This window comes from Spinacia oleracea, chromosome 2, assembly GCF_020520425.1.
Source record: "Spinacia oleracea cultivar Varoflay chromosome 2, BTI_SOV_V1, whole genome shotgun sequence".
NCBI classification, from domain to species: Eukaryota; Viridiplantae; Streptophyta; class Magnoliopsida; order Caryophyllales; family Amaranthaceae; genus Spinacia; species Spinacia oleracea.
In genome coordinates this window covers 100,863,039-100,876,408 of record NC_079488.1, presented here as the reverse complement: position 1 = coordinate 100,876,408, position 13,370 = coordinate 100,863,039, and the positions used below count along the sequence as shown (strand labels likewise).

The window sequence follows — 13,370 nt, the reverse complement described above, 5'->3', positions numbered from 1 at the left end:
ATTAATTCAAAAAAAATTAAAAGTTAGGGTTCACCTGAGGAAGAAGAAACGACATGGAGGAGCGACGACGGAAGCTCGACGCAGAGGAAGGGCGGAAGCCGGGGAGCCGGCGGTGGTTGTGGGCCGCGGAGAGGGAGGAGGCAGGAACGAAGGAGAGGAAGAAACAGAACTTACCTGAGGAAGAAACACCAACACGGAGGAGCGACGGCAGAATAACGGTGGAAGATCGACGCAGAAGAACGACGGAAGACGAAGAGCCAGCCGGTGGTTGCGGCGACGCCGATGGTTGTGGGCTGCGAAGAGGGAGGAGGCGGGAGCGAAGGAGAGGAAGACAAAGAGCGAGGGTTTTCTTTTTTTGTTTGATTTTGATATGTTAACAAACCGCTAAATGAGATAGCGGTTAACCCTATAAACCGCTATTTCATTTAGCGGTTTTGGGCTGATTATTTAAAAAAAAAAAAACCGGTTTACCATGCTGACGTGGACGGTGTGGTGGGAATTAACTTAAAAAGTAACATATTTTGGAAATTATTTGATCTTTATGCAATATTGAAGGAAATCGCTCCACAATTTTTTGTCACTTGTCTAGCTATAACAAAAATATATACATATATAACACACGATTATTTCCATACAAAAAATCTATACAAAATATATTTGAAACTGTTACTCGTTTAGTTGTAAGAAAAAGAATTATATCGCGCGAGGTTTGTATTAATTTGTATGCGGACTCCAGAGTGTATTTCAATACAAATAATCTATACACAATATATTTGTTATACCCTTCACTTTTATCACTTGTACGTTTAATGTATTGCAACTAATCAACTATTTATTAAAGAAATTATCATGCTATGAGCGTATATATGTGTTGTAAGTCGTAATCACCTAAAGCCCGGACATATAAGGCACACCAGTGTTAGGCAACCAGAAATTCCCAGCAATAAAATTCCCAACTGTGAATTTCCCAGCCTCAGCAGCAGTTGTTAACACATGATAACCCTTCCAATTGACCCGATTTGACGTGGACGACCCAGGACCCGTATTTGCGTACTCCCCATAGTACAAAGTGTTAAGGGCAAAATTGCCACTCCACTCTAGCCAACCTTTTGGGTCAACTATACTGCTCATATATGTCTTCATAAAAACAGTTCGTGAATATGCTTGCCAAGGCCGGCCCAAGTAAGTCTTGGACCCTCTTTGGTCTTCTGCCGAGCTGACCCGACAATTATGGATCGATATACCGGTGTTCTCATTCGGGTCAGTTCGGCCTTGGGCTGTAATTGTGTTTGTCCCAGCGGGTGGAAACCTTGTATAAATGTTGCAGTTTTGCATAACCACAGCAGCGTTTCCAAATATAAAATCTACGGTTCCATAAACGTCACATTCACGATAATATTGGCGGTTTGAGAAAACGTATAGAGTGTCCTGGTATCCTTCAAAGCTGCATTTGTAGAACACTGAGAGGTCTGAGTTTGACCGGAGGGCTACAGCTTGGTGGTTTGATGGACCGGCTGTGTTTCTGAAAGTTACTCCTTGTGCCATGAAACCACTGCCTACTACGGCTGAAAACAATTAAACAAAAGTAACAATATTTTGTTATGGAGTACTTGTATATCAGTGATATCACATTATCACCTACGTTGTGGTGTACAATAAACTTTTTTATTTAAAAGTTACCTCAAAAGTTACCCCTAAATAATGTAAAAGTTATCTTTAAGTGATAAACTTTTTTATTTTAATAAAAAAATTCTTTCAAAATTACTAATAATGTACTTCCTCCGTTCCTAAATAGTTGCACAGGCCATTTTGACTTTTGACACTATTCACTTGTCTTGCTTTGACCTCAATTTTCTACTAATAAATAAAATTAAAAATTATTATACAAAATATTATTAGGGTCGTCTTAATATATATTTTAAATATATCAAGTTTTTATAATTTTTACTAATACATAATTATAAGTATTGATGGTCAAACTTATGCGTTGGCAAACGTAAAAGTCAAAACGGTACAACTATTTAGAAACGGAGGAAGTATACAACAAGCCTTACACACACAAGGTATACAATAAATTTATTGTACTTTGGAATAACTTTTACCCAATTTTTATAACTTTAATTATCTTTTAACATTTTGAAGAGTTAAATGGTTACTTTTGTAACATTATTATTAGAAATAATAAATGTATGTGTACGGACTCTGGAGTATTGAATTAGCCATTCAGATTAACAAATTCTCAATGGACCTTTGGTCACTTTCACGCTAAGCAGGAAAGATAGGTTACGTACTGAAAATTTTAGCATGCGTTTCATTTTGTTGTTGTCGTAATTAAAGTCGTTTTACTTTTAATTAAGTTTGCCAAAGTTATTAACTTAGTAGTTAATTAGGTAAGCTTAGGATAACAATTAAAGTACTATATATGGATTACTAATCTTGAATCGTTGAAACTTAAGGCAGTTGAGAAGTGGTTTAGATTACATACCTAGCTTTCTATCATGATGATATCCATGCAATTACTTATTAACCAAATACTAACCTAATTATAGAAAAACTTTGTTTAGATATACATTTTCGTGCTATGTAAGTTAATTGTAAAGATAATTAGGGATAGAAAACAAATTAACACAAACACATTGATCAATTCGTAAAAGAAGATGTAATAGGAGTGTTTAGTTAGAAAACTACCAATTTGGTTTATTGTTCTTCATATCAATTATGCTAGTTGCATGGTTTTATTTAATTATTCGGATAACCGTACGTCCATATCTATAATCAAATCAAAAATGGAAAAAGTTACAACTAAATGTTTTCTTTATTTATTTGTAATTGTTTTGAATAGTAAGTCTTATGAGTTATGACAACATATTTCCGGTCACCCAAATTTATCTCAAGTCAACACTTGCAAAACTTGACTTTTATTACTATGTGATTTCAGTCAGTAACGCAGGAATCGGTCAAATAATTTTTTTTTAACCTTTATAGCTAGCTAGGGTTATAGTTCTTTCTACCCCCAAAAAATAATATTCCTATACGCAATAATATTCCTAAAAATAGTATGAGCTCGATTTTAATTATTTAACCTATTTTGTGATTTTGTTTATACAACAAACATAATACAAGTATATATATAAATATAATTTGAACTTACCAACCGTAGCTGATCTGAAGGTAGTGGCACCACCTCCAACACTTTTGCTTCCAGTGATAATAGTCTTCCCTATTCCATCCCCTAAAAACATAATATTCTTTAAATTACTCCCTATTTCCAAATTCTCCTTATAAATTCCTGCCTTTATATAAATCACAAACCTCCCACCCCCTTTTCTCCCAGAGGCACCACTTATTGCTTGCCCTATGGTCTTGTAGTTCCCCGAACCGTCTTGTGCCACCACTAGGTTTGCTCGAGTGCTCGACGATTGGAGCAATTTCCGGTCACCGGGCCTAACCCAATCCGGGAATCCATCTTTGGGCTCGTCCCAATTATTACCAATCGGCCCAGGCCCATTAATAGAAAGTGCATTACTAATCAAGCATGAGACGTTAGCATTAGACAACATGGGCATAACATTTTTGGTAACACCCAAGTCACTAAACCCATTTTGGCATGTTTGGAAAAGGGTTAGGGCTGAACTAAGCCATGTTTGGGCATCAACTTGGGTGCAACTAGAGGTGAACATAGTTTGGTTAAGGTGTTGGATACTTAACTCATAAAGCTCAAGACAATCCTTTAACGCCGCCTTTTCTCTTTCATCCTTACAACTATATTCTATTGAATTAGCACTTTGATGGGCTTTTAAAGCATTTTGTAACGCAATTTGCATCATCTTCTTAAGAAAATCTGATTTTCCTGTAATTGGGGGCGAATATTGGTTATGGCTAAGGTAATATTCACATTGTTTAGGGTATGGTGTTTTGTTACACCATGATGATAACAAATTAGGAGGATCACCATAACTTTCAACTAAAAATGTGAGAAAAGTAACTATTACTAGAAAGATAGGATAATAAGCCATATATTTTGTTGGGTTTCTTATGGTTATTGTGTAAGAATAAGTATATATTATGAGAAGTTTATTAATTTGAGCCTTGATTTATAGGAGTTGGATTGGATGGAGGTCGTAATCATATAATTAGATTATGGATTAGCTAGCTAATCAAATTGATAATTATGTGTGTTATAATCTTCCAATTCGTTAATGACTTACGTGGAATGGTCCACTACTCAATTGTAGTTGTCGAGGTTTTATTTTTCTTTTTCTATAATCAATCAACAACTTTTCAATTCAAGGAATTATCTCAAATGAAAAGTATAATACGCGATTAGTCTCTCTTTCTAGTTTCATACTATAATTTACGAAGAGTCGACATTGTTCATGCAATCCTTGGTGATCTAACTGTCCGAGTCGATTTTAAAGGAGGTTTAAGAAAACATATTCTGATAAATAAACCGGCAGATAAATTTGATAGAAGCGGAATCATAATGCTTATTGTCATATCAATGAGGTTTTGGCATATGGTTAAGACTGATGGTTTATGTATGATAGATGTCTGATTCGAATCCTCTGCCCCCACCTATAATTATATTGAACTCGTGACTCATTCGCATAAAAAAAATAAAGTTTATTGTAATGCTTCAAGAGGGGAGAGGGGGGGAGTATTAATTACCCATTTTGCAAACAACCTAGACACGTTGTTGGAAATTGAACATGCATATAATTCGTAATAATTAAACTTTTAAAATGTGGTGTGCGCGCAGTCGTGCACCATGCACTTGTTACAAATTTATTATCATCATCCTAAATTCCCAAGTACAACAGTACTATCAAAAGTACATAAAAAAGCCATATACTCCGTACTCTGTATTACGTACGTACGCACTCCGTAGATATTCCAAAAACATATCCAACGTAACAACATAAATCACGATACCGCATATTTTCTCCTTAATTACAATTATTGTATAGCTAGTCTTGCTCGATCATAACTTAAGTAACCTCGCTTCTAGGATAATATATGAATTTTACGTGTGCCAAATTTTATTTTCTGTATTTTGATTGCGTACACATACTATTCATTTTATCATTTAGGACCTTTTGTACCTTGCTTCTAGAATCGATTTTACTCTATTATTTTCAAAATTACTTATCAACTTCCAGTTTTCCACATTAATTTTGTCCTTTGTATAGAAGCTAAGTAATTAAGAAGTACGATACTATTCCGGTTGCGGACTTGGAATAGGGTGGGGTTGACTTGTCTCAGACGTTCACTGCTGATTGTGTCCTGCACAATAGAATGGTTAACTTGTCTCGGGGGTGATCCAAAAATTACCCCTCTGATGCCTAAGTCAGATTACGCTTATAGCTCTGTAATAAATGGTTGTAAGAATGATTGGGTTGAATTGCGTACCTTTGACATTTGATGGGGATCCATATTTATAGACGGGTCTCTTATACGGAGGATACTGGTTATTACCCTTCGGTCCCAGATCCTCTTTTTGGGATCTGTCTGGTAGGTGCTGGCAGGGAAATGCCGACTGAGATTAGCCATGTCCAAATACCGACTGCGGTCGTCCTAGCCTGCCTTGCTTATAGTTGTGTCCTTGTTTATGATATGGGATGTCCTACCGGCTTGCCGGTAGGGCTTACCGTACAGATACATTACTCACTTTAATGTGTCCAGATTCTCAGTTAGTAGTTGTTACTCCCTCCGTCCCGGAATACTTGACCTGTTTTCCTTATCGGGTCGTCCCTTAATACTTGACCTGTTTCTAAAAATGGAAATATTCTAACAATATTATATTATTTCTCACTCCACTCCTATTAACCCACCTACCCCTACTCCATACAAAAAATAATTAAAAATTCAACCCCTACTCTCCCCTAACTCCACCTCTTAACTCACCTCCCACTAACTATATTAAAATAATACCCCACTAACAACTAATACTTATTAAATTAAATAAGTCAATTCAAGTCCCTTAAACTCTGTGCCGGTTAAACCGAGTCGAGTATTCCGAGACGGAGGGAGTACTATTTATTTCAAAGGGATATGTACGTATTTATTGAATGTAGTAGATTCAATCAAATACCTACATATCGCCACTACAAGAAATTGTACTATTAACGACGGGAAATCCCGTCGCGAAAGGCCAATAATCGTTGATTAATGACGGGATTTCCTGTCGCGAACCCGTCATAAAAGGGGGCCGTCGTTAATAGAAATCCCGTCGTAAACCCGTCGTAAAAGACATTTGCGACGGTTATTCCCGTCATTATTTGGTTGTTTGCCCCGTCGCAAAAGCCTTTTACGACGGGATTTTTGACCCGTCGTAATTAGGTTGTCGTTAAAAATACAAATTCTTGTAGTGCGCCATTATAAATATGCAAGAACAATGATTCGTTCGATCCGACCCGATCCGATCCAAAGAACGACCAGACGACGCAACTACCATGAATTATGAGTGATTTGACCAGGGAGACATTAATAATTAAGGAATTAGGTCTACGATCATAATCTGTTGAAAATGTGTTTAGGAAGTACATAACAAATTAGAAAGGGCAATGCATATGATTACGTAAACGCAAAGCATAATTTGACGAATGTATGATGGATATGAAGTTATATCAAAAAAACATAATGCATGTGGCTTGTTTTAATACAACTTTTGGAGAAGTGAATATATTACCTACTACCTCTGTTTCAGAAAGTTCTTTACGCTTTGGAAAATGTGTCCAAAGTATGAAAACTTTGACCGTAAATTCCCATTATTATATACATCAAAACGTTACATGTAAAATCTTGTTAGAATGATCTCGGTATGTACTTTCAGAATATCAACTTTTTATAATTTTTCCACGTACGAAATTGGATATATTAGTAGTTAAATACTGCATTGGAGTTCGTGCAAATAGTAACTGTAAAGAACTTTCTGAAACGGAGATAGTACTACGTATATAATTAATTCAAGTTTTAATACAATACGAATGAAGTACTACATAATGATCGAGGACCTTTTTGCTCCTTAAAAAAAGCGTTCGAATTAAAGTTATTCAATCATCTATCATATTTTTAATTTCATCGTTTTCGGAAATAAATGCCTACGACTTGCTTCTACGCCATTGTTTTAACCAAGTACAAAACCAACTGTTATACTCATAAATTCAACGGAGATATGTGAAATGTGTATTAATTTTAAATAATAGAAAATGTGAAAATGGGTCTGGGCATTTCAATAAGAAGGAGGAGAGTCCAAGACATTCATAAATTCAACATAGATATCATACTTATAGGTTTTTATTTTCTTATTTTTCTCCAATATAGAACAATTTACATATAGATAACACGGTGTTTCCACGCTAATAAATAATTAAATACAGAGTAATAATCATCTTCTTTACTTACGTGGTTAGGTGCATTACACCATGCATGCTTCTAATACCACGAGTGACTAAACGACTATTAAAATAACGTTATATATTAATTAAAGGTGATATCTGGTGTAAGTGATGCAATAATCGTATCCAGCAGTAGTTGATTAACAAATTAAAGTGCACACCCTTCACTCATTATCACAACTATTTTTTTTTTATGATAGATTAGATTTCAGTTGTGGATAAGGTAGTTATCCGATAAAATATTGTATGTGTTAGAGTATTTTTTTATTTTTCTTTAAGAGTTGTGTTATATCTGATCTATATGATACTAGTCTTATATGCACGCATCGAATTTTTAAAAAACTTAAATTTGTGTCGTTACAACTAATATATCACAACGAAAAAATCAAATTTTCATTACTAATTGTTCCAACAAATTGAATTCAGGAATTGAACTCTACACAACGACTATTCTTCACAAAGAATGCTGACACCCGTTATAGGCTTCATCCCCAACTTCTAAATAGCTTATCGATCGGCTCTTCTTTTCACTTCTGCTTTGTTGTGACCTACTGCTAGCATCAAGTACCTCTCTAAACAAACAAAAAAAACTCATGAGCATCCAAGGAGTGATTAAACCGGTTAGATTCAAGCAAGGAAATTAACTTATTATTAACAAACAACATTTGAAGCAAACTCTATCAGATAAAGTGGCACTTGCTACTCCTTATTGATAACTATGACTATAACTATAATCTGAACCATAGTTATTGTCATAACTACTACTGAGTACACCAATCATATGGATGCCAAATATATGCATTTTTATGAGCAATTTCAATTGGATCTACAATTTCTTATATCAATTATTTTGAAAAACAAAGTTTGGTCAATTTATTTTAACAGGAAAAGGAAAACAAAAACAAAGCTGCATAATCCCACTAAGACTAAGACCTCTGTTCATAACATTATGCACATTACATTATGCAGATATTAGTACGGAGAATTGAGATGAATAATATCACCATATGACCATCACTATTATTTATAAATTTAACTACTTAATAATATCACCATTCCAATAGAACATACTATAGTAGTAATATGAACAATGTTTCATAAGCACTCTGAATTTGCTAGTAGTAGCACAATTCATCTTCTCTTCTCAAAGAGAGCTTTAATAGCTTTGGCCTTCTTAAGCACGGAGATTATGTCAACATTGAAACTATCTTGTTTTTAACCGTTCTCTACCTTCACCTTGAGTTCTGGATGTGCTCTTCCCACACCCATTTCTAAATCAATGATAATCATAAATTCATAATCTCCTCAAACTCGGTAAATACAAACACTATTTTCAAAAAACTGCAACATCCTTTTAGCTTTCTATCATTATATAACTACAAAATTTGCGAAATATCTAACACACTAAAGTTCCTATTTGACTAAAGAAACACCATCACTGTTAGCTACAAAGAATCAAATAAAGTATGAGAAAAAGAATGAAGGAAAAATCGAAAAGAGCAGATCAACACATCAGAGAAAGAAATAGAATGGAAAAGGGAGAAGGAAAATCTTGCAACAAATATGAAGTTTTAATTACCCAAATTCCACTGATTAGGATAGAAAATTACGAACTGGGCGAATTCGCAACCACCATTGAAGTTGCTTCAAAAACTGCAAACTGCGAACTTTGAAATTACCTGAAAAATAAATGCCGAACTGGAGACAATCAGGTTTAGTCTGGGTGTGCATAAGAAATTTTAGATTCACTAAGAAGTGAGCTGATAAAATTCAGAATATACTCATACTTGTTACTAAACTGCCCCCGCATTTACATACTATATTACTATACTAAGTAGACCTCTAAACCCTTATAGATAGTTAATACATTCGCCAAAAATTGCAAAGTATTACTTGTAACCTAATCACTACTATAATCACTTGAAGCATCAGATTAATAAGTGTCATCTTGGTCCCTATGATCATCACACATTCGCATTCTATCTCATCTCTGTTTATCTCAATCCTCATCATCTGAATCAGCTTTCAAATATCATCCAACATCTTCTTCTAATTCACCTTGTTCATATTCACCGCCATCAACATCAACATCTTCATCCACGTCATCTTCCCCTTGTTCATAATCTCCCACTTCTTCTACATCTTGATCATCATCATCAAAAAAAAAAAAGAAGAAGAAAAGAAATGGAGAGAGAAGTCCAGAACAACTAAGAAGGAAAGAAAAGAAAACCCAATTCCTCTCAGTCAGATCATCAAAACTAAATACTTAATACCCAAAATTAAACAAATTAAGAGATTATATTCTATTATACTCTTTAATTTTGGCATATTAAGTACGGAAAATGGAATCACATTCACGAAATTGCTGACATTTTCAGTGCAATTGACTATAATAGTACATCAAATAATTACCCGAATTACAACTTTCTCGACTTTGAGGTAATTATAATGACTATGAATGTGAGAAAATTTTAGAGAGATTGTAATACCTAGGTAGAGAATACGAATCAGCTCCTGCTGCTTGTCTGGAGGCTTTAATTTCGACCGGTGAACAAATTGCAAAAGTAAGTTTGAAGCTGAAAATTGATAGCAAATTCGATTGGATTTGGATATTAATTACCAACGGAATGGATAACAAATGTTTACGAAAGACGTATATTACCTGGAAATCGTAGAATTTAGTGAGCCGAGGCTTCCTCTGGGTGTTCATCGCTATCACTGCCTTTATCATTTTACCTATTTGATTTTCAGGTTCCCAATTTGATTTGAACTCGCTTACTGTTTTAGAAACTAAGAACAGATGCCTTAGGTCATCGTGATCAACACCACAAATTACCTTAATCTGCAACAAATTCAATAAAAAAATCAATTTAAATTTATTTCACTCCAAATTTCAATCAATTGCACTTCAAGTTCCAATTAAACAGACCGAATTTCCGCAAGAACTCACCAGAAATAATGTAATTGAGTTAGCCGGTTTCTAAAGCATCATTCTTAGTCCGTGTATGCAGTTACACTGACATATCAAATGTGAAAAATTAAGCTGATAGTACGATATAAACTAAATTCTGAAAAAGGTAGCAGTGAATTGATATATTCAAAGATAGAAACGGGTGGTTTGCGATGCACATGCGCATATTGTTATCAACATTTTACAAATTTGTGGCCAAGGTCCAAAACATTAACGACAGAGGGGAGGCAATAGCAAAGAACATACCCAGTTGTCGGAGTGACAATAACATCTGCCATGGAAAAGATTTTGTTATAGAAATGCATCTGTCGGTTCCTGCAGGCAAATGAGAGAAGCAGTGTTACACCAAGTCATCAATCATACCCAAGAAACCATAATAATAAACTGAAAACATATTAAATGCATAAAAAGATTTAATGCATGGAATTTGGGAAACCATTAGTGAATTTTACACAAAAGATGTTTCTTTGTGAGGTTTGTAAAATAATGTAGATAAAAAACATAAGGCAAGAGAGACGGAATCAGCTGCTGTGTTGGAAAAGAAGCAGAGTCAGCTCCTCTCTTTGACCTTTAACAGTTCTGGATTTGCAGACTCTGCTTCTTTTCCAACATATCAGCTGATTCCATACTGGTGAGAGATAATGATTTACATCTGGATCACCTCATCTGATCCAAACTGGTTAGCAATTATTGTTAATCTGGTTATCATGAATCTAGCAGGCAATATTATTTCGACAATGGAATGTATTATTTAGTTCTGTAAGGCGGAGCTAGCAGGAAGACGAAATAAATAAGTAATCAACCTATTATAGTGCTAATGAACACACAAATCATTTACCGGTTAACCAAAATGTTTAATTTAGGTCCGTTTGACAGGTTTTGTGATTCAATTTGACATAGCAGGATCGTATAAAAATTGCACACACTACAATTATGATAGAGGAAAAACATATTTGAAAAGATATACCTCAGAAAGTTCGGAAATACTGTCATATTTTTTGATCCCACCATCATCTACAATTTAATTAATCAAAGAAATTAATACAAACTCGGTATTTCTAATCAATACAAACTCAATACAATAATTATAAGAACAATACGAAGGAGAATACTTACAGGCATCAATTTCATCCTCCATATTATTGTATTTTTTCACATCTTCATAATAGCTTCATTTTCTTCAAATTCTGAGGGGCTTTCTTCTGATTATTTCCACGCTTTCCCATTTTCTCAAAAACAAATTGTAGAAACCTCAGCAAACTAAAAATTAACTAAAATCCTGAAGAAAAAAAATCACGAAACGAAATTAAATTACAACACCTAATTCAAAAGAAATTCAGAATATTGCTTGAAAAAAATCACAAAACGAAATTAAATTACCAACACCTAATTAAAATCGTAATAATTATCAAAACAGAAAGAAAAAAAATCCCCAGAAAAAGAAATGTAATTTAAACAAAACAGAAAAGCAAATGAAGAACTGTTACCCGATATTTGAAGAAGATCGATCAAACCCAGGAATTTCACCCAAATTTATAGAACCCTAATTGGAGCGGACTAAAATTCGATTGGAGCGAAAGTAGGATTCAATTCCAGATTTGCAATTCTGAGAAGATTCAATTAGTCAGAAAATTGAAACCAAATGAATCCATCATATGAATCCCTCTTTTGTTTGAATAAATCAATCAGAAATTTGAAATCAATTTGAAAAAGGGTAAATTACGATTGGAATTGTAAAATACTCACCATTATTATTTTGGGAACTTCTACTTTCCAGATTTGTGGTTCTGGAATTCGACGTGCTGGACGGACATGAGGGATATTACTCTTCACCAAATAGTTGATCCTCGCAGCCGGAGAATCACGTTTTGTTGAATTTCTGAGTAGGGGAAAGCCATTGAAGAGCAGATTCGAAAAGGTTGAGAGAGAAAAGGCGATGGGTTGAGGGAGGATGTCGTGTGTGCTCTGGGTAATTTTAGGGTTTGGAATGAAAGGGTGCGGTTTAATTAGGGGGGTATTACCGTCTTTTTCTATGGGGACACGAAAAGTTATTTTACTATTTTAACCTCAGCTGTTCCTTTATATAATAGAGATAAGATGGAAGTCGATCTATTTGACTTATGAAACCTATGAATTCTCTACTGGATGAGTCATGACGTGAATGCGAGAAGTCATAACTATGGATTATTCTTGTGGGGATCTGGTCCACAATAATATTATGTGCACCCAAAATTATTAATTTTCTCTAGCACCATTTTTACCTACATAGAGACCTTTATTGTTCATATAGACACTATACACCAAATTTCTTATCTATAGTTACTAAGTAACCCTATGTTTTAAAAGTGAATCGTGACTTAAAATGACATTATTCAAGCACAACATATATCAATGACTCTAATTTGAATTTTTTTTTACCCCCCATAATAATCATAATAAACATGCCAAAATAAATAAGGAACAAGATGTTGACCTTCTTTTAGGCATGATCCGCAAAAATTTAGTGTGGACCAGGTCCATTTAAGAATTGATGCATAATTATAGCTTACAAATACGAGTCTAATAAGTTTATGTTATGTGTACGTCTTTTGTAATATTTACGGAGTACATAATCAGAATAATGTAGGGCTCGTTCAGTATAACTATCAGTTTCTAGTTTTTTTTTTTTTTTTTTTTTTGGTTTTTAAGGTATGTGATTTATCACTACAAAAAATTGTACCATTAACGACGGGAAATCCCGTCGCTGAAGGCCAATAAACGTTGATTAATGACGGAATTTCCTGTCGTGTACCCGTCATAAAAGGGGGTCGTCGTTAACCCGTCGCAAAAGACATTGCGACGGTTGTTCCCGTCTTTGTTTGGTTGTTAGCCTCGTCACAAAAGGCTTTTGCGGGATTTTTGACCCGTCGTAATTAGGTTGTCGTTAATGATACAAATTCTTGTAGTGTATATTGAATCATGAACTAAAAAAACAATCACACATATAGTAATCAGGTTAATTT

The 13,370-nt window shown here is 34.5% G+C and overlaps 1 protein-coding gene and 1 long non-coding RNA gene across 2 annotated transcripts; both read right to left on the bottom strand.

The window, feature by feature from the left end:
- Window positions 1-693: 693 nt before the first annotated feature.
- On the bottom strand, window positions 694-4,048 carry LOC110776935 (pectinesterase 2). Its single transcript, XM_021981506.2, has 2 exons — window positions 3,152-4,048; window positions 694-1,565 (listed from the first exon to the last, which is right to left on the bottom strand). The coding sequence occupies exons 1-2, from the start codon at window positions 4,014-4,016 to the stop codon at window positions 889-891; spliced, it is 1,542 nt and encodes a 513-aa protein (XP_021837198.1). The 5' UTR covers window positions 4,017-4,048; the 3' UTR covers window positions 694-888.
- Window positions 4,049-7,450: 3,402 nt separating this feature from the next.
- On the bottom strand, window positions 7,451-12,319 carry LOC130468046 (uncharacterized). Its single transcript, XR_008928372.1, has 10 exons — window positions 12,115-12,319; window positions 11,856-11,974; window positions 11,485-11,647; window positions 11,336-11,382; window positions 10,615-10,683; window positions 10,348-10,413; window positions 10,060-10,239; window positions 9,887-9,973; window positions 8,977-9,076; window positions 7,451-7,969 (listed from the first exon to the last, which is right to left on the bottom strand). It is a non-coding gene; the product is annotated as an uncharacterized lncRNA (long non-coding RNA).
- Window positions 12,320-13,370: the final 1,051 nt, after the last annotated feature.